General features: G+C 55.7%; 2 protein-coding genes across 5 annotated transcripts in view; one reads left to right on the top strand and one right to left on the bottom strand.

Moving 5' to 3' along the window:
* Positions 1-95: 95 nt before the first annotated feature.
* CEP15 (centrosomal protein 15) lies at positions 96-4,783 on the top strand. Of its 2 annotated transcripts, none has more exons than XM_032969791.2 (4): positions 96-1,679; positions 2,307-2,430; positions 3,716-3,805; positions 4,598-4,783. In XM_032969791.2, the coding sequence occupies exons 1-4, from the start codon at positions 1,627-1,629 to the stop codon at positions 4,715-4,717; spliced, it is 387 nt and encodes a 128-aa protein (XP_032825682.1). In that variant the 5' UTR covers positions 96-1,626; the 3' UTR covers positions 4,718-4,783. The 2 variants fall into 2 exon arrangements, with proteins under 2 accessions (XP_032825682.1, XP_032825683.1); XM_032969792.2 differs by having other exon boundaries at positions 101-1,679; positions 3,716-3,790.
* A 632-nt stretch (positions 4,784-5,415) lies between these two features.
* LOC116951263 (receptor-type tyrosine-protein phosphatase gamma) overlaps positions 5,416-22,863 on the bottom strand; it is a 76,665-nt gene continuing 59,217 nt past the window's right edge. For 2 of the 3 annotated variants that reach the window (XM_032969766.2, XM_032969768.2), the window contains exons 12-31: positions 21,056-21,305; positions 20,008-20,187; positions 18,614-18,874; positions 18,000-18,129; positions 17,702-17,793; positions 16,535-16,626; positions 15,413-15,509; positions 15,090-15,172; positions 13,904-14,038; positions 13,045-13,179; positions 12,248-12,426; positions 11,728-11,863; positions 11,001-11,177; positions 10,383-10,476; positions 10,204-10,280; positions 9,912-10,040; positions 9,375-9,521; positions 9,107-9,249; positions 8,691-8,826; positions 5,416-8,016 (exon numbers count right to left, since the gene is read on the bottom strand). In XM_032969766.2, coding sequence (XP_032825657.2) covers positions 7,876-8,016; positions 8,691-8,826; positions 9,107-9,249; positions 9,375-9,521; positions 9,912-10,040; positions 10,204-10,280; positions 10,383-10,476; positions 11,001-11,177; positions 11,728-11,863; positions 12,248-12,426; positions 13,045-13,179; positions 13,904-14,038; positions 15,090-15,172; positions 15,413-15,509; positions 16,535-16,626; positions 17,702-17,793; positions 18,000-18,129; positions 18,614-18,874; positions 20,008-20,187; positions 21,056-21,305 — 2,814 coding nt within the window. In that variant the 3' untranslated portion in view covers positions 5,416-7,875. The remainder of the gene's footprint in view (positions 8,017-8,690; positions 8,827-9,106; positions 9,250-9,374; positions 9,522-9,911; positions 10,041-10,203; positions 10,281-10,382; positions 10,477-11,000; positions 11,178-11,727; positions 11,864-12,247; positions 12,427-13,044; positions 13,180-13,903; positions 14,039-15,089; positions 15,173-15,412; positions 15,510-16,534; positions 16,627-17,701; positions 17,794-17,999; positions 18,130-18,613; positions 18,875-20,007; positions 20,188-21,055; positions 21,306-22,863) is intronic. The other variant, XM_032969767.2, reaches the window with a different exon arrangement.

Below are 22,863 nucleotides of genomic sequence, written 5' to 3'. Positions count from 1 at the left end.
CTTCGTGACGTCATATTTGAGGGGGGGGGGTCTGACTTTGTGACGCCGTGTGACGAGGGGGGGGGGGTCAAGAATAAGTCCCAAATCGCGTGACGTCATTTATGGACGGCCCCAAAGTCGCATCACAAGGGAGAAACACAAAGACATTGTTTTGGCCATATCGGAACGGCTATGCGTATCATGGATCTGAACACTCAATGTCCCTGTACAAGAATGCGGGTAGACCGTACGGGTTGACAGCGATGCAATTAGTCACTAAGCCCACCGGTGTGTTGGAGAGTAAACTCACAACATCTACGATTTGAGTACCAGTGAAACTTCGAATTTCAATTGTAAATGTGAGTTTATTCTCCAACACAACGGTGTGCTCAAGTAACTAATTGCTTTTTTCTTACGTGCCAAAACCTCACTAATTGGCAGTGTCGGGTGGTGGCAGGTTCGTGACACATTAACGCGATGTAACACAACAAAAACCCTTTATGGACAGTAATTTACAGCGGCGTTGATGACAGACGAGCAAGACGAGACTGGACTGATACTCGTGTGTCGATTCATCGCAGCCAAGGCTCTGGTTGCGAATCATTGCCGGCGAGCCCCCCAGATCTTACAGACAAAAGGACCTTCGTCCCAATTCGGAAATGGCTCTCTCAAAACTGCTCTAGAGGAGTTGTACACCCCTAGCTGCCACTGCTATTCAGTGGCCTAAAATATGGCTCTAGATTTTCGTGTTATAATTTATTTATGTAGTTTATTGTTAAAAATTCGGTCAGTCCCTATGATCACTGTTACATTGCATTTATGGCTTTTATTTTGGTGACTTCGAAAACGTTTTTTTGTTTTGGCCATGTTTTTGTTTATTGTAGTACGGAGTTAGACTGATGGCCTTAATCTTAGTTGTCTTGTGGTTGTTGTTGTTTGACTTGCATCCCACTGGGATTTTTGCACACAGCGTTGGTGTACGGTGCTATTTCAGGAATATTTTGATATTTTTTCCTGTATTTTCTGTTTGCACAGTCACATAATCACTTTAAGATGTTTTCTTGTTCATGTTTTTTTGTTTGTTACGGTTGCACCCGATTCAAGAGCCGAATGGCTCACAGGGTTATACCAAATAAATGAACTATGAACTATGCTGCGGGGATCGCTGGGGTGGTCGGAATCGGTGAGGCGGTCGGAATCGACGCCTCGATTCTGTCTCCACGGCGACCGAGTCAACGGCGCGGCCCGGAGGATGCAAACGACGACCACACTCACAACTCACAACAACCACAACAACAACAACCACACTCACAACTCACAACAACAACAACCACACTCACAACAACAACACTCACAACGACAACTCACAACAACAACACTCACAACGACAACACAACTCACAACGACAACAACTCACAACACTCACAACAACAACACTCACAACAACAACACTCACAACACTCACAACAACAACACTCACAACTCACAACAACAGCACTCACAACAACTCACAACAACACTCACAACAACTCACAACACTCACAATAACTCACAACAACAGTACTCACAACAACACTAAGATTAACACCACTAACAACATTAACAACGTAAATATTAAAAGCAAGCAACACGAACACAACAACAGACATGGCGTCACGGCTGGCGGAGGAGATGGCGCTGAGCCAACAGCACGAGGAGATGTAAGGGTCAGCGTGACCTCACCATCGTCACCGTCACCCCCATTACCTCACCATCACCCCCCTTGACCTCATACTCCCGTGACCTCACCTTGACCCCCCGTGACCTCACCATCACCCCACCCCAACCTCACTCCCCACCTCGTGAACTCACCATCACTCCCCCCCTTGACCTTATACTCACGTGACCTCACCTTGACCCCATGACCTCACCATCACTCCCCCCCTTGACCTCATACTCCCGTGACTTCACCTTGACCCCCCGTGACCTCACCATCACCCCCACCCCAACCTCGTGACCTCACCATCACTCCCCCCCCTTGACCTTATACTCCCGTGACCTCACCTTGACCCCCCGTGACCTCACCATCACCCCCACCCCAACCTCACTCCCCACCTCGTGACCTCACCATCACCCCAACCTCACTCCCCACCTCGTGACCTCACCATCACCCCCCCTTGACCTCATACTCCCGTGATGTCACCTTGACCCCGCGTGACCTCACCATCATCCCCACCTCACTCCCCACCTCGTGACCTCACCATCACTCCCCCTGACCTCAGCCTCACCCCTCCGTGACCTCACCCCCCCCCACCCCGTGACCTCACCCCCCCCCCCTCCGTGACCAGCCTGGCGCGCCGGGAGGTCGCGCTGAGGGCCGCGGAGCGCCTCGCCGACTCCCGCGCCCAGGGCCTTCCCCGTGTCCTCGAGGCGGCCGAGGCGGCGGCGGCCAAGAGGAGCGCCATGCTGCAGGTGGGGCGCGCACGGCCACGACAACCACCGCGGCGCTTGTGCCAGGCTAGGTGCACCTTGAGGCTACGTTAAGTGTGGAAGGATCTGGCTGCTGGCAGGTCACGGGACAGACCCATGTGCCATGGGTTGATTGAGATGACTGGCAGATGCCGCACCTGTTCCAACTCTCTGTGCTTTAGCCGCACAGCGCTCTGCTCGTTGTTGTGAGCGTCACTCCTCCGCCCTCCGTTGATCCTGAATGGCGACTGCCTCCAAGCGACCAGTAGCAGCGTCCTTCACGAGCCTCTCTCCACAGAGGCCGATCTTGACACCGCTGGTACCAGCCTTTGACAAGTCCACTCAGCTCCACGTCCTCCTGTACCACATCACTCCATCTCTTCTCTAGCCCCGTGCCTCCTGTACCACATCACTCCATCTCTTCTCTAGCCCGTGCCGCGCCCGTTTCGCCCCCTCGATCCGGCCAAGCAGCAGCTGCTTGGGGATCCGGCCGCTTGGCGTGTGGGGTACATGACCCAGCCTCGCCTGCAAGGAGCTTATCGATGGGACCATGTCCAGATCTCTAAAAAATATCTGCGAGCTGCTCACACAATCCAATCTGGTTAAATCCAGGATGGATCGTAGGCAGGCGAGCCTGAATGTTTAGAAACGGCACGGATGATCCTTTAAAGGGCTCCACGTTTCACGAGCACAAATAATAACGTAGGAAATAACTGTGGCCGAGAAGACCCGGGAGCTTCGTATGGAGCTATAGGCCAGGTCACGACCACACAGCGTTACGTCGTCGACGAGACCTCCGCCGCTGAACCTGGTCACAAGCACACTGCCCAGGTAGAGAGACCCCGACACTCTCTCCACAACTGCCCCGTCACTCGGGGCGAGTGGAGGCGGGAGCGTTTTATGACATAAAACACCTCGGTCGGCACTTCTTTGTTGTGGTGGAGCCCCCCACATCTTTGTAGCACGCGCTCCACTCAGCGGTAGAGTCTCCACCTTGCTCCATGTTATCCGAGTTGAAGGGTTTCCCCTCCCCCAAGACCTCAGAAATGCTCAGCAAACCTATTTCTGGAGGTCGTATGGAATCACACCATTCTTTCTCTGAAGAATGGCAAGGTGTGGTGCTGCAAGTTACCTTTTTGATGGAATTAAGAGAGTGATTTGTGAATGTGATACTAAAGCTACACACACACATACCGCCAGACACAGCTACACCACATACAGCTCGCTAAACATAGCTACGCCACACACACAGCCAGTCCCAATCGGTCACTGCCCGCGTGTCCTTTAGGCTGTGGACGCAGCAGAGCATCGTCTGAAGACGCGCATTGACGCTTCGTCCCGCGCAGACATCCTCACCCAGCAGGTGAGCACGTGCGAGGTGAGGCGGGGTCCTGCAGGTGAGGGTGAGGAGCACTGCGGGTCATGGTGAGCCCGTGGCGCAATTTACCCGTGTTACACTTCCCTCTGTCCGACTGCATAAAACATTGAAGTGAAATCTCCCCAGAGTTTGTTATTGGCCGTTTATATGGCCGGGTGACTGGCATCTCAGAGCTGTGTGTGTGCTCAGATTGGGCCGCGGCATTGAATTGGCTTTACTCGATGTACGGTGGACTTGTTTCGATGCCTCCATTGAATTTTCAGAGTTCACAGTGGTTCAGTGCTGTGTGGGCGATGGTCCGATGAGTGCTGTCCCTTGCTGGCCGCCGCTTTGACATTTTCGTCCTTTGCTCAGCAACTGTGTTAACGCAAAAATATACGTACGTGTGTGTACGTATGTGTACGTACGTACGTGTGGGTGTGTACGTGTGTGTACGTACGTATGTGTGTACACGTGTGTGCGTGTCAGTGCACAGGGGAGCGGTAGTGTGTTGGTTCGTGCACCGCGCCACGAACCTGGCGACCCGAGTTACATTCCCGCTCACAGCCATCATCGGTGACAAATACCTGACCCGGTCCCGAGCCTCCCCTAGGTCAACTCGGCCTTAACCGAGTACTTAGTGTGTAAACATCAGCACTGGGGAGACGAAGATGGTCGGGCGTGGTTATTGGCCACTAACCCCCGTCGCGGTGCTGTGCCGGCCTTAACAGGTACTCGCTGACAGCACTTGCCCCAACAGCAGCACGTTAGAGGCTAAATGAGGGGGGCGGGGGGTCTTTGTCCGTGTCGCAGTGCAGGTACTGGGCGTCGGTGGAGCGCCTCCTGCCGGATTGGGAAGGCGTCCTGCACAGGCCCGACGAGGCCTCCACTCAGCCTGAGAGCGATGCCCCCGCCCCACAGGGCAACGCTTGACCCTCCACACAGCCCGACACTGGACCCCCCCACCAACCACAACAATAAACAAAAACATTTCATGTACATTTGGCATTCGCGACATTCTGATAGCACGAAGGCGATCCACAAGCGCACTATGTTCCACAGACGAAGTCTGCGCTCGGCATCAGCGACGTGATTTTCCCCAATGAAATCATTTGCAGGTAAATTAGTATATAAACGTGACATTTTACTTACAACTTGGTACTCTGGATAGTATCCGCAGGTCGTCGGTTTTATCTCCCAGCGTGGCAGATGAAACTGTGATCACGTTTCTGAAATCACACCCCGCCACCTCTGTTCCAGGCAGCAGCTTAAATAGGGACCACCCCACCACCGTGGGTGGTGGATCGGCAGGCAGGTGACGCATGGTGGGATCAAGTGTGGGCGATTCCCACCTCTCTCTTCCAAGATGTCCTGCCAAGTGTGGACAAGTCGTCCAGATGCCGTCAAGGGGAGACCTCGAGCGTTCGTTCTGGTGGCAGCCCCTTGCACGAGCGAGCAATGCAGTGTGCAAGCAATTGCAGGGCTTGACCTTCACCGTTTACTCTTTGGGTAGGAAAACCATTTGCCCCCCCGCCCCGCCTCTAGCTGGCTGTGCCACTCGCTTGCGCCCTACCACCGCCCCCCCCCCCCAACTTTCGCACGGTCGCAGCACTGACCACCAAGCCGCCAGGTGTGATGAAATAGAATGTTCCTTTATTGTGAACATGTTTAAACACGCTCATAAATATGGCTAGATTATGAAGATGCTTAATTACAAACTGGAAAAAAGTTATAGCGAGTTTCGTCGATAATAAAAAAAAGAAAGAACGTGAACGTTGAGAAGACGCGAACGACGACGCGGGCCGGGCATTCACAGGAGTGGAATGGAGTTGGTTTACGTTTTGATTATTGCACGAGAAAACACGAGACCACCCTGCCCCTAGGTCCCACCGCCCCGATTCCCCCCCCCCCAACCCACGAAAACCCCTGTCCCTGGGTTCTGGTAACCCCTGATTAAACCCTCGCCCTGTCCCCGAACCCACAAATCCCTCCCTGATTGCCCAGGACCTCTGGGTGTATGAGAGAGCGTTTTTTTTGCGAGCGACCGAGTGGTTCATGTGAACACCACTGCAATCACGAAGCAGGAGGCTCCAGGCCAGCGCCTCCTTACCCCCAATCCCCCCCCCGCCTCCCAGAGGCACTTCTTCTTGAGTTTCCCTTTGTTCCTGGTCACGTGCAGAGCGAGCTCAATTTGTTAACGAGCCCAGAGAAGCCTACACAAGAGGCCTACTGCGGCTGCACAAGGCAGCAGAGTGAGTGATTCCCTCCTCCCAGCCCCAGTGATTTGTTCAGGTAGGCAACCTCAGCTCACGCATCTTGGCACGTATGCATGGCAGTGTGTGCGAGCGTGTTGGGTGGTGCGTTTGTTGGCACAGTGGGAGCACGGGTGGTGCATCTATCAGTCATCACAGTCAACCCATGATATCTGGGTCTGTCCTGTGACCTGTGGGTGAACCCCTCACATTTTACGTGGTCTCCCAACCTATAGGGTGTGTGTGTAGCAACGTGTGTATATATCATGATGTGTGTGTATATATCAAGAAATGTGTGTGTATCACGGTGTGTGCACCCGTGTGTGTATCGGGGTGTGTGTATGTATCATAGGCAGCTCCTGTCCCGGTGCACACACCAGCTGCCTGTTTCCTCATGGCCGCTTGTGTTCGTCCACTAACAGTGGCTTTATTTTGTAAACGTGAAACAACTGTGTGGACTCACGCTTTTGTTTCGAGACTCTGAACAAAATAGCATGAATTAAAAAAAATCTTCACCTCTTTATGGCACCATGTTGTACAATACACCCACGACGGAGGGTGATTCAGCAGCTGAGAGTAGAGTTATTTCCAACGGACTCATTGTTTGCCTCCTATCGCTGACCACGAGGCCACGAGAGGCCACGAGAGTTAATGATTGGGCTGTCTGAAGTTGGCAAAACGCATCCCTGACTTGGCCATTCGCGAGTTCTTGCTCCGCGGCCACAGCTTTCTCATTTGCCCATCTCTGGCGGTCATCCCCAGATCTGGTTCTTACATTACCTTCTCAGTTCCTTGTAGTGTTGGTCAGACCCTGCATGCCGTGCTTTGCGTTTCTTGTCAATTAGGCTCCACGCGTCGTCACTGATCCACTCTATTTTTTTTATATTGCTACACATTCCAAGGCAGGTGTTGGGCAGCATTGTTGACGGAGTCTCGAAACTGGTCCCGGTCTGTCAGCCATTCATTGTGGAGGGCTAACAATTGGTTGTTAATGGTGACTATGAATTGCTGTTCGAATGCAGGGTCTTTAAAGTTTTTTTTATGTTGTAGTGGGAAGACAGAGACAATAATCCTGCCGGACAATCGTTTCAGTCTGATACCGATAGTTGTAATAACTGAGCCGATCTGTGTCGAACTCCATGCTCCAGTAAATTGTGCAATTTTGCAGAGCTTTCCACCTGGAGTTAATGAGTATATATATGGTCGATTTCTTTCTGTGCGGCTGTTGGACAATGGTGCGGTGCTGGAACCAAGAACCACATTTTCGAAGCCCATTTCCTGCACAGAAATGCAGGTGCCTTTCTGAGTTATCATTGGAGATGCCGCTGCCACGTGGGCCGATCACGTTCCAGAGACCGTCTCTAGAAGTGCCAGAGACTGCATTGAAATCTCCGAAGCACATGATGAGGTCCCGTAGTTTTGTGACGTTTCGCGACTGTTCGAGAGACTTGTAGAAGTGGTCTTTGATGTTGTCGGGTGCTTTGTTCGTTGGTGTATATGCCACAGCTCTCAAAGACACAGGTCTCATTCTCCCTGGGCCAGGATCCCTGTCCCCTAGAATCTGATTTCCCACTGACCGAGTCCCGCTGGTCCCAGGACCTATTCATAACTGTCCTGGTCTCAGGTACTATCAGCCCTGGTCTTAAGTCTCATCTATATTTACACCTGGACCTGGGTCTCATCTCCCTATGGCTCCAAGTCTCATCTACCCTGGACTCAGTCTCCCTGGGCTCTGGTCCTTGGTCATCAGATCCCTCTTGCTGCTCTTCAGGTCGCCCCAGCAGACCCTGTGCCCCCCCCCCCCGCCCTGTGCCGCCCTTCCCTCCCCTCCTTTCCCAATCACACGAGCGACTCGGTGCTCTCGGCGCCGTCCGCCTCTTCCCCAGCGCCTGCCGAGCCATTGCGCTCGCTCGCCATGCCGCCATCCTCCCGCGTGCCGATCAGGCTCAGCGCCGCGCGGTACACAAAGTGGTATTGTTCCTGTGGGTGGGGGGCGGGGGCACAAGGGGAGCGAGGGGTGGAAGGGGAGGAGGGCGATGGAGCGAAAGACCGAGTGAGAGGCAGGAGAGATCCGTCTCTCCGCTTGTGCCGGCGCCAGCCTTCACGCTGCCCACACTTCACCGTGAAGGAGTAACGCGGTGCGGACGTGGTGAAGGTGACGTGCGGACGTGGTAAAGGTGACGCGCGGCGATCGCGGTCGCGTTGACGCGCGCCGCTTCATCCTCGCCGCGGTTTTACGACGAGGCCAATTCAAAGGATGGGGGTGGGTGGGATTTGCATGCATTAGTCACTCAAATGTCACACAAAGCCGCCGACATTCTTAACATCCCGAGCGTGAAGACTGGGGAAAGAAGATAGGGAGAGAAGAAAGACATGAAAGAGAGAAAACATTAATGACGTCACGGATGCGACAGCTAATGACAACTACAAAGACTAATATCCCCCGTACAGCCTTAACACTGTTGGGGAAAGTGCTGTTGCCGAGCACCTATTTATTCAAGGTCGGCACGAAACACAAGGGGGTGAGTGGCCAGCATAACGCCCTGCCGCCTTTGTCTCTCTAGTGGCGAAGTTTGCACACCGCACCAGGTACTCAATTGAGCCTGAGTCGACCTAGGGGCGGGGGAGGCGTGAGCAATCGCGCCGGCACTCACAATGTCGGTGAAGACGCCGGGCCGCATCAGGTTCACCATCTTGCAGACCTGGAACACGTCCACGGATTCCTGCTCCTCCAGCTGGTGCAGCAACGTCGTGAGCGCGCAGAACGTGCCGGCCGACACGCCGCCAAATCTGCACGCAGGCAGGCAGGCAAGCGGCCAGGCACATGTCACAGGGGCAAAGCTTTCTGAGCATCACAGTACCCTAAGTTGGTGATGCTGCCACCGCCGCACCTCATCGCTACCAATGGCAGATCCCGCAGCCGCTGTAGGGTCTAAGGGTTTGGGGTGTGGGTTATGAGTGTGGGGGAGCGGTGTATTACATGAGGGGCTATGGGTTAGGGTAAGAGGGTTAAGTGTGGGGCTATGGGGGGGGGTTCAGTGTGGGGGGAGCGGCGGTGCGGTCGGCTCACTCGTCGTGCAGGATGGTGGGGCCGTCGCGCGTCGTCGCCTCCTCGCGGATCACGTTGATAATCTCGAAGGCGTTGCTCAGGGGCCCCTCCGTGTCTGGCCACCGTGGGCACTGGTAGTGCCGCACCTCCAACACGTAGTCGTCCTGCAAACACCGTGGCACACACACACACACCTCGTCACACAAAGACAAAGCATGTATGTATATGCGTGCGTGTGAGCACGCATGCGTGTGTGTGCGAGCATACGCGTACGTGTGTATATACGTGCCTGTGTGGCCTCCAGAATAAAGTCGTGGATCACGAGCTGCTCCTCGTTAGCCAGGCACAGCCGGTCCTCGTTAATCAGCGTCACCGTGAAGTCATCGCAGTTCATGGCTTCCTCACGGCCCGGCCAGTACACACTCTCATCCTCCGCCTGACACACACACATACACACAAAGACCCACCCTCCACTGTATAGCCTTTTAACAGGTTGTTTAGGCAAGTGCTGTTGGCGAGCACCTATGAAGGCTGGCATGGTACACGAGGGGGTGGGTGACCAACACCACTCGCGGCTTCCTTTGTCTCTCCAGGGGCGATGTTTACACACCGCACCAGGTACTCATTTATGAGGCTGAGTCAACCTAGGGGAGGCCAAGGAACGGTTCAGATAATCGTCAGCAGTGCTGACCGTGAGCGGGAATCGAACTCGGGTCGCTAGGGTTTGTAGCACAGCGTGCTGACCGCTGCGCCACCGCTCCCCACACGCACACCAATACCCTCCATTCTCCACTAAGCGAAGTTGACGTCACGCACAGTCACGCACCAGGCCCTGCCCGTCGGGCAGCATAACGATGATCTGCGCGTTGTGGTCCCAGATCATCCTCCAGAAGTCTCGCGTTGTGTGCGGCAGAGGGTGCTGCGTCACGATGAACTCGTTGCTGCGGTAATAGCCCTGTGGACGCACACACAGCGCGTGCTCAGCACACGCATCCAGCGAACGCACACACGCAACATGCGATGGGGCAGCGGTGACGGGAAAGAAGTGACGGGCGAGCGATGACGGTGGAGACGCGATGGCCGTGCGGTACCGTGGTGTCGATGTCGGGGACGCGTACCGTGATGTAGGAGGCGTTGATGTAGTCTGTGCCCTCCAGTCCGGACAGCGACGAGAGACCGACACGCGAGCGCTCCACTGTGGCGCAGACACAACAGCAGGGACGTCAGCGACGGCAACAATGACGAGAGCAACGGCGACGACGATGACAGCGTGCAGACCCTGCCCAGCGCATCGCACCTGGCACGATGGAGGAGTTGCGGTTCTTCTCCTTGTTGCAGTGTTTGGTGGCGCTGAAGAATTCCGACTGCCGCACAGAGCACTGCGTCACAAGCTGCAGGAACATGGTGGGGGGGGGGGGGGGCGGAGCAGGGGGGAGGCAGTTGCACGGGTAGCGAGTTGTCTGCCGGTCCCGACCACGACTGTGATGGCACAATCCCATCGACTCTTCGGGAGGTGGCCGGGCGGCTCGGAAGTCTGAGCCATGAGCCGACGCCGCTGAAATCTGGGTTCTCAAATGGAGCGAGTTTAAAGTCTCTACCCAGCCACCATTGACTCACCCAGAGATCTATAGACCGAATTGTGATTAAACTGGGATTCTCAAGCGGAGTGAGCTGACGCTCTCTGCCCAGTCACGATTGACTTACGCAACCGATGCTGCCGAAATTATGCACTCCCAGAAGTCGCTGTCGGGATGTGTTAAAAATATGTTTGTTTACGTGGAGGGGCAGGCAGGCATCCGAAGAAGGATGCGATTGCTTGTTTATTTTGTTGTGTTTATAAAGGTAAACAAAGCAAACGGACAAGGTCGGCCAGGATTTCCATGGCTACCGCAGGGGGCGCGGGTGGGGCACGCACGCGGAACTGCTTCTCAAGGTGGGTGTTCTCGGTCGCCGTGACGACGGGCCGTGTCACGTCGGTTGCCGCGGGCGACAGGATGGAGGTGTAGTAGGCGTGGAGCTGGCCCGGGGCCACCTCCGTCTCGCCCGTCAGCACCGCCTCCAGCAGCGACTCATGGATAAATGTGTACTGCTCCTGCGGGGACAGGACGGGGTCAGCAAGAGGAGCAACGAGAGGGGCAGCAAGGCAGGGTGGGGGAGGACAGTACAGCGGGCCAGTGCAATGGTAGCAGACACAGCCGTGCGGGGTCAGCGGGGTGGGTTAGGCGCCCTCCATGATCTACGCCGTGTGTGCACGTTTTTTGTGCGTGCGTGCACGTTTTGTGTGCGTGCGTGCGTGCGTACATGCTTGCGTGCGGAGTGATGGCGCAGGGGTTAGCGCGCTGCGCTACAAATCCGGTGACCCAGGTTCAATTCCCGCTCACGGTCAACACTAGTGACAATTATCTGAACCGGTCCTGGGCCCCCCCCCCCCTAGGTCGACTCAGCCTCAAATGAGTACCTGGCGTGGTGTGTAAAATATCAGCACTGGGGAGAAGGTGGCGGCTGGGCGTGGTGATGGTCACCTACCCCCTCGTGTGCGGTGCCAGCCTTTATAGGTGCTCGCTAACATCACTTGCTCCAACAGGCTGTTAAGGCTACACGGGGATTTTAGTCTTTGTGTGCGTGCACATGTGTGTGCATACCTCTGTCTGCACCAGGTAGTTGCGCTGCGTGCGGATGTGCTTGAGGAACCCCAGCACGTTGACGGTGCCAGAGTCCCGGATCTGCTGCAGCATGGAGTCGAGGACGATGTAGGTCCCCGTGCGGCCAACGCCCGCGCTGCGCCCGCGACACAACGCCTCCGTTACGTGAGCTCACGTGACCGACCGCCTGAATGGCGTGACCTCCCTCGACCTTATCAAGTGACCCCTCATCCCCCACCCCTAACCACGGCCACACCACAATGACCCCTCTCTCCCCGATAACCAAACCAAGCGAACCCTCGCTCTGAGCGTGCGACTCCTCACCGCCCGCGATCGCCCGACCTCTGGCCCCGATCGCGCGAACCCTGAACGCCAACCAAACCGCTTGTCGGTCACCGTGGCCCCAACACCAACGGACGGACCAACGAGTTCGTCAATCCGCGTGGGCGGAGGCGTCGGCTCATGCCAGAGCCATCGCCGGCGCCACCACGGCAGCCGCCGGCACTGTTGGCGCGAGCACCTGCAGTGGACGACGACGGGGCCCATGAGGTCGGTGCGCGTGGCCGAGGACTTGCGGACGAAGGTGAGCACGGGCAGCGCGTAGTCCGGCGTGCCCATGTCGGGCCACTGTGTGTAGTGGAACTGCACCACGAGCCGCTCGTTCTGACGGCCGCGGGCAGAGCTCTTCTGCGACGTGCCCTGTGCCACACACAGGGAGGTGAGGGGGGGCGGGTGGGCGGGCGGTGGTGGGGATGCAGGCGGGCACTGTGTGCAGTGATGCGGGGTGTGCGATGTGTGCGCGCGACGATGCAAACACACGGACGTGTGCGAGGACACCCGCGACCGCACACACGTGCGACAATATACACAAATGTACACGATTGTTTCAAATCGATTCTTACAGCCCGAGATACGTGCATGTATCTTGTTTACACGCACTATAACGCATCACCGCAGCACACCCTATCAAATTACCACCAAGTCAGAGATACCCCGTGTAGCCTTTAACAGGCTGTTTGAGCAAGTACAGTTAAGCGAGCACCGATGAAGTCCGGCACAATAGGGGGTGGAGGCCAGCACCACGCCTGGCCACCTTTGAATCACTTGTGGCGACGTTTACACATCGCACCAGGAGAGGCCCGGGACCGGTTCAGAAAGTCGTCACTGGTGTTGGTGGCCGTGAGCGGCAATCGCAGTGCGCAGACCACTGTGCCACCAGTCCCCCGTACCACAGCTCACAACACTCACACACGTATTCTGTACGGCGTCGCCACGCACGCGATCGAGACACGGACGAGAGCGAGACACGGGACGCACCTTCCGCAGCTTGGTGTTGCGGATGGTGAAGTGGCGCACAGTGTAGCAGGCGAGCGTGCGGGTGCTCTTGAGCGTTACCAGGATGTTCCCGTACTCCTCGTTGCTCTCCGACGGCCAGTACTGGTCGCACTTGCGCTGCATACGCAGCACACGCAGCACACGCAGCACACGTCACACGCAGCACACGTCACACGCAGCACACGTCACACCGTCACACGTCACATCGTCACACGTCACATGCAACACACGTCACATCGTCACATCGTCACACATCACACCGTCACATCGTCACATCGTCAAGGCTGCGTCGACTTAGGGGAGGCTCAGATATCCGTCATCGATGTCGTGCCACCGCTCTCGACACACACAAGCACACGCGTGTACTCAAAGACAAAGACCCCCCACCTTAATAACCTGTAGTGGCAAGTGCTGTTAGCGAGTAGCACCTATGAAGGCCGGCACGGCACACGAGGGGGTGGGTGACCAGCACCACGCACGGCCGCCTTTGTCTCCCTAGTGCCGATGTTTACACACTGCAGCAGGTACTCATTTGGGGCTGAGTCGACCTAGGAGAAGCCCATAACCGATTCAGATAATCGTCACTGGTGTTGGCTGTGAGTGGGAATTGAACTTAGGTCTCTGGGTTCATAGCGCAGCGCGCTAACCGCTCCACTACGCACTTGCGTACACGCGCATACGCACGTGTGTACACGCGCATACGCACGTGTGTACACGCACTTGTACAAACACACACACAAGCACACATGTGGACAGACACACGTGTGTACAGACACGCACGTGACGCCGGAGTTGTTATGTTGCCGGCCACACAATGAGACTCGTAAAGCAGAGGACGCACCCGACCCTTCTCCACGAGATTAGTGATCATCACGATGATGCCCGTGTTCTGCTCCCAGACCATCCTCCAGAAGTCGGCAAACGTGGCCTTGAGGGGTCCCTGGGCCGCGATGTATGCCTTCTGCCGGTTGTAGCCCTGCACGGCGGCACAACGCCGCCACGGAGACAAGAGGGACCCCCGCCCCGGTGTAGCCAAGCGCATGGGCCCGTGTGCCCCGTACATGGCGTCATTCGCAACGCGGTGGTGGTGACATCACCTCGGCGCTTGTGCCAGGCTAGGTTGCATTTGGAGGCCTTCAGGTGGAGTGTAAATGGCTCTTGCTGCTGGCAGGAGGTGGTCGCAGATCAGACCCAGGTACCATGGGTAGACTAAATGGAAAGACTGACAGATGCACCACCTGTGCTTCCTACTGTGCAAACTCGCGGCGTTTTATCCGCCCGGTTCTCCGCTCGTTGTGAGCGTCGCTCCTCCGCTGTTGCTGAAGGGTGACTGTCTCCGACTGCCCAGGAGCGTCATTCACGAGCCTCCTCCTCCACAGAGGTCGATCTTGACACCGCCGGTACCAGTCATCGGGCGCTCCTGTTTCCTCCCGCATGTGAGCACTCATTAATTGGCTTAAAATGCTTACGAATAGAGAGAACAGTAGAGCTTGTGCAATTGTTGATAGTGCCAGCTCACTGTGTGGCTTCTACCTTCCCTGCTCATCTGTGGTTCCTCCTGCTGGTGCCTGTGAGTCGTCCTCTCTCTACGAGAGCGTGCGATACTTACTGTGTGGCAACAGCACCGACTTACAAGTTCAAATTATTCTTATACAGGACCTCATCCTTCCACTCCTCTTGGTTCTCGATGTAAAACAGAATGATGGACCCCAGCCCTCCAACCCCACAGCCCCCCACAAGAGTGTGCATGTGAAGTCAGTGAACTCTCCTAGCAGCTACAAACGGTCAAGCCGGGTTTCATTGGCTCCCCAGGTCAGGTGATGCACTCTCAGCCCCTGACCAGGGTAGTAGTGGCAGTAATGGTGGCAGCAGTGGTGGTGATGGTGGCGGTGATGGGATGGTGGCGGTGATAACGGTGGTGATGGTGGCGGTGGTGGTGGCGGTGGTGGTGGCGGTGATGACGGTGTCGGTGACGACTGTGGCGGTGACGGCAGTAGTGGTGGTGTTGTTGGCAGTGCGGCGCTCACGTCCACGTAGTTGGCGTTGATGTAGTCGCTATGCTTCGAATCCTTGCCCGGGAGCGGACGCAGACGGACGCGGCTGTGGTCGTCTGAGTGATGTGACACACACACGCACACGTAGACACAGAGACGCACCTCCGATGAACACGATGGGCTATGTACGGTTCGAAATAAGTTCAACACACATACATACAGGGTGTGCCATGACGGCCTTCGTAAGGTGCTCGCTGATGGCACTTGCCCCAACAGCCCGTGTGGGCTACGCGGGGGCTCTGTGTCTGTGTGTGTGTTTATGCGCACGGGGTGTGGTGCAAGGGGGGGAGCCGTACAGGCGACGATGTTGACGTAGCGGTTCTTGTGCTTGTTCTCCGGGTGGTTCGAGTGCTCCGCCGTGATTCCCAGGTCCGCCGTGCAGCGCTGCACCTCCTGTGGAGGACGGCCACACCACGCAGCCACCACACCACGCGGCTTACTGGGCGCGGCCACAACAGTAGCCGTATCATTATTGTTGTTCTTGTTACCGCTAAGCTTGTTTTACCCGTAAAAACCCTCACCGTGTCTCAAGACTCTTCTTCAGGAGGGTCCTGCCATGTTTGCAGAATAGGGGGACGCTGATGCTGCGTGAACACCAAGTCAGTGATCAGCAGGTGATTTTTCAGCATTGGGATGTTTTGACCGATACCGGTTACACTGCGTGGGGTTTTTTTAGCTATTGGAGTAAGGCGAGGGGGGGGGGGCGGTGGGGGAGAGGCAATGGGGGGGGGGGCGATCGCTCCCACCTAGAGATCCGGGATATCGGTGTTTTATTATTGATATTTACCGGAGACAAACACATTGAATGTTTATATTATTAATGTGGGCCCTGACTTAAGCGCGTGACATTCTGGGATGGGCCCCGACTTTTGGGATGACAACCTTCAGCTCTTTACCGACTGCTTCGTGACGTTATGTGTGTATTTGTGTATGCATGTGTGTATGGGGAGTATGGAAGTGAGTATGTATGCGTGTATGGGGAGTATGTGAGTGAGTATCTATTTGTGTATGGGGAGCGATAGTGTAGCGGTTAGCGCGCTGCGCTATGAACCTGGCGACTCGGGTTCGATTCTCGCTTACGACCAACACCAGTGATGATTATCTGACCCGGTCCTGGGCCTCCCCTAGGTCGACTCAGCCTCAAATGAGTATCTAGTGTGGTGTGTAAACATTGCCACTAGGGAGACAAAGGCGGTCGGGCTTGGGGCTGGCCACCCACCCTCTCGTGTAACGTTCCGGCCTTCATAGGTGCTCGGTAACAGTACTTGCCCCTACAGCCTGTTAAGGCTATACGGGGGATCTTTATCTTTATTCACATACATTGGCGGCTCTTGAAATATTGAGTTTTGTACCAAATTTGAAATAAAATGGGTCTGCTTGTAATTCAGCCTCTGACCCCATGACTCTGTTGACCTGACCTCAAACTCCTGGCTGAAGCTGTGCAGGGCACCCTCATGCATCTCCCCGACGTGTCGGGCAAAGAGCTTCACTGGCAGCGCCTCGCCGTCCTCTACACACCACACGCACACACACAAAGACAAAGATCCCTCTGATAGCCTCAACAGCCTGCTGGGTCAAGTGCTGTACAGCGGGCACCTGTGAAGGGCGCCACAGTGCAAAGAGGGGGTGGTGTGGACAGCACCATGCCTGGCCGCCTTTGTCTCCCCAGTGCTGATGTTTTAAACGCTATACCATGATGCGGTGTGTTGTCATGTGGAGGAATTTACTACTATAATGAGCCAAGAATGTCTGTGTGTCCCGCGCGTGACGTCACTCCACGTCGGCCAGCCCCCCTTATTAATAATCATGAGCAGGTGACGTCACTCCACATCGAACAGCCACCCACATCACTAATCATGAAGAGGTGACATCTTCCAAATGAACACCCCCCCCCCCCCCGTCCATTAATATGAATTAGCAGCTGACATCACTCCACATGGGGGGGCGAGGCGCCTCCTCCCCCCTCCTCAGCGTCAACTTACAACCCTCACTACAAAGGCAGAACCCTCACGTCACGCGATCACCGTAACGCTATTGAGACATCAAAGTAAAAAGGATGTCATGATGAACAAGGGATTATCACCTATACTCTTTGGGTCTTTCGGTAAAGTCACGCAGATAGAAAATACAGCAGCAGGTGAACAGTAGTTATTTTTTTATAATATTTCTATCTACGCGACTTTACTGAAAGACCCAAAGAGAATGAATTCCTGCAGTCACGAAAGCTTTAAGTCAGGATTATAACCTTTAAATTAAATAGGTCTGTGTCACCGCAGCCTTACAAATTGCACACAAATTGATGCAATGAATATCACGTCGCGGTCTGCTTTTCGCTTGCAAGTTTCAGATTTACTGAAATACACCTGTCCTTTGATGGGCAAAAGGCTCGTAGATAATGATATCTGGGTTTGTCCCGTGACCCCCGACCAGCAAGCCTTCCACACTTCATGTGACGGCCTCAACGTGCAACTAGCCTGGCACAATCTCCGTGGTGATGTCACCGCCACTTGGTGGTGAATGGCAGCTGTTGTTGATGTTATTGTTGTGTATGTGTGCGCTGTACCCGTGAGTGTGTGCGTGCTCACCGGGGATGGGGATTGCGGGGAGGCCGGAAGGTGGCACCACGCGTGGGGAGCTGCTGTCCTCCACGTAGAAGTGCGCCGTCTGAAAACACTTCCTGTGGCACAACACGGCACATCACCACCACACCGCACCACCACACGTTACCACAGAGCACCACCACACCGCACCACTACACAACACCGCATGTCACCACCACACCGCACAGTATTGTACAGCATCACCAAAGAGCACCCCACACCGCACGGCATGTCACCGTCTCTCTCCATCTCTGTCTCTCCGGCTGTGTGTGGGTGCCAGTACCTCCAGTACACGAGGATGGACAGCAGCAGCGCCAGGCACACGCAGGTAAGCGCCGACACGATCATCAGAGGAATCTTCCAGTCGGTGATGGGGCCACGAGCCAGGCCCTCGTGGGACTCGTTCACCATGCCTGCACCACACCACAAAGCACCGCACCACACCGTACCATACAGTATCGCGCCATGTGCCACAACACAGCACTGCACCGTACAGAACCACACACAACAACATAGCACTGCACCATACAGCACCACACTACCCCACATAAAGACAATGATCCCCCGTATAGCCTCAACAGACTTGGGGCAAGTGCTGTTAACGAACACCCATGAAAAGCCGAAAGGGGGTGGGGTGGCCAGCACCGTGCCCAGGCGCCTTTATCTTCCTAGTGGCGATGTTTACACACTCTACTAGGAACTCATTCAAGGCTGAGTCGACCTAGGGGAGACCCAGGACCGGTTCAGATAATCGTCACTGGTGTTGGTGGCCGTCGCCAGGTTCATAGCGCAACGCACTAAATGCTACGCCACCGGCTTCCCACGACTACCCCACACACGAAAACACATGCACACTCTCATACACACACACTCCCCGGAGACGGACGGCGCCCACACCTGCACGAGTGCGCCCTCCGCCGGCGCGCTCAGTGCCGTTCCGAACCCCGGGGTCCGGAACGACGGCGGTCGCCCACATCCTGCGGTCGCCGTGGGCGACGGTGGCGAGGGTGGCGTTGGCGGCGGCGGTGCCGACCAGCGCGGGCCGGGGAGTGGTGGGCAGCGCTGCGGGAACAGAGACGGCGCCGCTGCCGCTGCCCCCTTCTCCTCTGTCTGTCACGCCTGGCCCCGCCGCAGCCTCTGTGGTGTTCGCCGACGGGGCTGACAATGACAACAACAACGCAGGCACAATGTGGATTTAAATCATTATCGTTGTTATTGTTATCATCATACTCGCGCTCGTTTACCCGGGAGAGCGTCACTAAGCCTCAATACTCTTTTTCAGGAGGGCCTTGCCAAGTTTTTGCGGTAGAGGGGGGTGACGCCGTTGCTGCTGCTGCTGTGTGATCCCAATTGAGTGATCTGTCGGTGATTTCTTTGCATTGGGATGTTCTGAGGGTTCCACTGTGTGTGTGGGTTTAGCTACGGGAGGAGGAACCCGGAGAACACGGAGGAAACCCACGCAGAACAGGGCGAGAGAACATACAAACGTCATGGTCGTGAATCGAACCCAGGACCTGGTTGCCGTGGGCTACGTGCGTCTCCACTACGCCGCCACCTTGCCACCTCCGACGCGACCCCAGCTCAAGACGCAGTCGAGGGTCCAAGTGGGGGGGAGATAAACCCCTCATCCCCCTCCCTCCCCTACTGACTTGAGATCCAATAATTGGAAATTGGAGGGTATTGACTTTTGCAAAAGTAAATATATTTAATGTTTTTTTTTTTATTATTAATGCAGGGGCCGAGTTAAAACGCCTTCAATCTTGAGAGCCCCGCCCTCCGGGAAGTGTATAGATCTGCCTCCATCCAGGTTCTGCATAGAAACAGTGGCCATGTTTATTTTATAGAGACCGAGGCATAGAGTCTATGGGCCTCTATGTGAGTCAAAGGGTCTCTATGGGAGTCTATGGCAGAGAGAGGAAGTCCATCAAAGGCAGCAGCAGAGAAGAGGAGTCTTGAGTCTGGACTTGAACAGACACAGGGAGTCGACAGTGTGGGCAGCGGGGGGAATGGAGTTCCCGACCCTGGGGGTAGCAGAAGAGAATGAGGACCTCCCGCTCAGCGAAGGTTATCTGGGAACTTCCTTAGCGATGGGAGTGAGGCGTGCGTGTTACTGGGGTGAGGTGGTGCGGCTCACCCGTAGTATGGTGTGGCTCACCCTCGGTGTTGCTCTCACCCTCGGTTTGGCTCACCCTCGGTGTTGCTCTCACCCTCGGTGTGGCTCACCCTTAGTGCGGCGCGGCTCACCCACGGTGTGGCTCACCCTTAGTGCGGTGCGGTGTGGTGCGGCTAACCCGTGGCGGTGGGGCTGCTCCATGCCGGCGCCGATGCAGAGGCCGCGCCGCGCGTGGTGCCCCCCCGGCGCCCCCCCGTCGCCGTGGTCGCGCCGCTCCGCGTGGGAGGCGTCGGGCTCCGGGGGTGGGGAGGCAAGGACCGGGATGCGGTCGTCACGGCGACCCACGCAGTTGTGGTCCCTGGGTACGCACAATCACCGATCACATCCACGGGCGACAATGCTTGACGATGCGCCAATTTCCGTTTCTTTCATCGTTGTTCCTGTATTGTATTTGTTTTGCTATTGTCACTGAGGTGACCCCAGGTCACTCATCTTGCGAATGAGACTCCTCTATGCTGGTCTCACGAGTCCTCACGTGGTCATACAGAATCACCTTGCAACTCAAACGCTATTGCTATTGGGCCTGGGTCCTAGTTGCTTGGTCCTGGGCTGATGTCCGCGGTGTTGCTCTCCCTCTCTCCTCTGCCATGTTTCCCTTCCCTGACTACCCTTCTCACCCCCGCCTCTTCTTCGCGACTCGAGTTTCTCTGTTGGTGGGGCGGTTGCCTTGGGATGGCGTGTAAATCACTCTGGCGTGGTTGAAATTATGGAGGCGGTGAGAGGCGCCCCATCTTTAAATTGGATCTTTTGGCGTCACGTTGGGTCTCCACGCTAGTCTATTGGTCTCTCTGCAAGCCTCTGGGTCTCCAAGCAAGTCTGTGGGTCTCCTCATCGGGGCAGCGCAACCCCTCCGTGTCAGGGAAGGGCCCAGGGAAGCGGATATCGCAGAACTACACTGGGTTAAACTTGAGCCGTCAGTGGCGAAATCATTGGATGTGATCCAAGTACTCGCTACACTTGAGGGCTACGCTGGAGAATGGTTGGGCGAACGAAATCTGATTTCAACCCCAGGATCTCAGCGGCACTGGCTCAGTGTCTCCAACACGGCCATTGTGAACCACCCCGTGCCACCCAGCTACCTCGAAAGGCGTCACATCTAACGCGACCCGGAAACTGTTGGCTAGCGACCCCATGACCTCTCGGCCAGTCCAGCTGACGTTACCCACCTCCTCCGGTAGTCGCGGTGCTGCCGGTCGTAACAGGGACCGCGGGGGTGGGGGCTGCGCCGCTCCGCGGGGGGTGCACCGCAGTTGCCGTCACCGGCATGGGCGTGGTCGCGGCCGCCGGAACCGACCAATGGGGCGCAGCAGAGGACAGGGGGGAATTCCCAGCATCTCCCGCTGCGCCAGGAGAGGGGGCGGCACTGCCGCTGCCCGCAGGCGGTCCTGCCGCCGTGCCTTGGGTTTCCATGGTGACCTGCGGAGCACACGGGGTCCCCTAACTAGTAACGATTTAATCGCTTACAATTTGATTTATAGAGCGCCTTCATTCAAGGCGCTGGACATAGTAAAAAAAAGGTGATAGAAGGGAATGATTTAGATGACAGGAGCATGTATGGATTGAGGAATGAGCAACTGCAATAGAGAGTACTTAGAGGTTACAAAGGGGTAGGGGAGGGACGGGAAGGAGTGGAGGAGCGAGGGGAGGAAATCGGAAGGGTAATTGATTGCTTAAGTAATTAATCGGTATACAGCCCGGCTCCACTAGAGAGCACTAGGCAGGGCGGGCAGCTCGCCACGCCACTAGGTGGCAGCCAAGGCACGCCAACCGGGCCATGGAGGGCCAGGTTGACACCAAGTAATTTCTGCCACCCCAGGGGTTTTGATGATTTTCACGCGGCCCGGCGGTAGCCCGTTCTCGCGGTTCCGTCCCGGCGGGACGCCCTGGTTATTACTATCCAGTGGTGCGTGAACCGCAATGCGGCTCCGCGCCGCCCACTTCACGTTTGAGCCCTCCCCGTGACGTCGATGAAATCGAGTCGAGGGCTGCTGCTGGCCGGTGTCACCGCCGAAATTTGATGTCTAAAAATGGCACCGCACGTCACCCAATTGGGATCACACACACAAGCACACGCACAGCGCCCCTACAGCTAAATAATTGCAGCCTGGGTCTGGGAAACACGGCTTCCTTCGCGATCACTAAATCATAATTATAGTTTGCTGAAAGAATCAATTTTTTTAAATTTTCATTTATTTTAGTTCCCCCCCCAACCTCCCCGGGGGTTTATCCCGATCGCATTATCGGCGCACGTCATAAACGACAAATCCGTTCACACTCGAAGTGGTGCATCACACTCTTGGGTAAGCAAACGCCCCGCAGAAGCGGAAAACGCAGAGCTCCCTCTGCTCGCCCCTGCCACACTTAGTAATGTATGTCGCATGACAGTCAAACCGTTATTCAAAATCCCAGCGATGGAATTTACACAAATTAACCTTATGGTGGTACCCCGGGGTACCATAGTACCCCGGATCTCGCACAATGTCCGTGATGGAGTAATTTTTAGTCTGTTGATGGTGGCGATGCGGCAATCGACTCATCTCGACGAGCTGTACACGATGCACCGCTTCGGTGCGTGCGAGCGTTCAGGGTTTCGGCGCAATCGTCCTCGCTGCGTTTCGACATCGTGGAGTGGCACTGATGTCGGATTGATTGGTACCCCAGTCGCGGAGTGAAGTACACCCCTGGACAAAAATAGTGTCCCAGAAATAAAATATTTAATTGCCTCAGCCAGTTTGTATTATTTGGTGCCCCAAGCTACCGCCATGAGGATCAAATTATAATGCAAAACCAAACTTCATACGATGAGTTTTTTTGTGTTTGTGCAGTCCATGGTGGCCGGGCTGACAGCAGATTACTCGGTCTAGCATGGTGAGCTGTTATAAAAGGACTCATAATGGCCGCATGCAGCAATCCGTAATCAGACACGTAATAACAGTGCCCGTGTTATCCCTCGGTAAGTTCCATAATGGCCGTG

This window comes from Petromyzon marinus, chromosome 42 (assembly GCF_048934315.1).
Source record: "Petromyzon marinus isolate PM22_M1 ecotype Great Lakes invasive population chromosome 42, UKy_Petmar_22M1.pri1.0, whole genome shotgun sequence".
Taxonomy (NCBI): Eukaryota; Metazoa; Chordata; class Hyperoartia; order Petromyzontiformes; family Petromyzontidae; genus Petromyzon; species Petromyzon marinus.
Note: the sequence above shows the minus strand (reverse complement) of the source record. Positions and strands in the feature narration are given on the sequence as shown.

What these genes read in the sequence shown, in the direction of transcription:
- CEP15 (XM_032969791.2), top strand. Translation starts at nt 1,627, where the DNA reads ATGGCGTCACGGCTGGCGGAGGAGATGGCGCTGAGCCAACAGCACGAG. An exon ending in AGCCAACAGCACGAGGAGAT is followed by an intron (nt 1,680 to 2,306) that starts GTAAGGGTCAGC and finishes CTCCGTGACCAG; the next exon opens with CCTGGCGCGCCGGGAGGTCG. An exon ending in AGCAGGTGAGCACGTGCGAG is followed by an intron (nt 3,806 to 4,597) that starts GTGAGGCGGGGT and finishes TCCGTGTCGCAG; the next exon opens with TGCAGGTACTGGGCGTCGGT.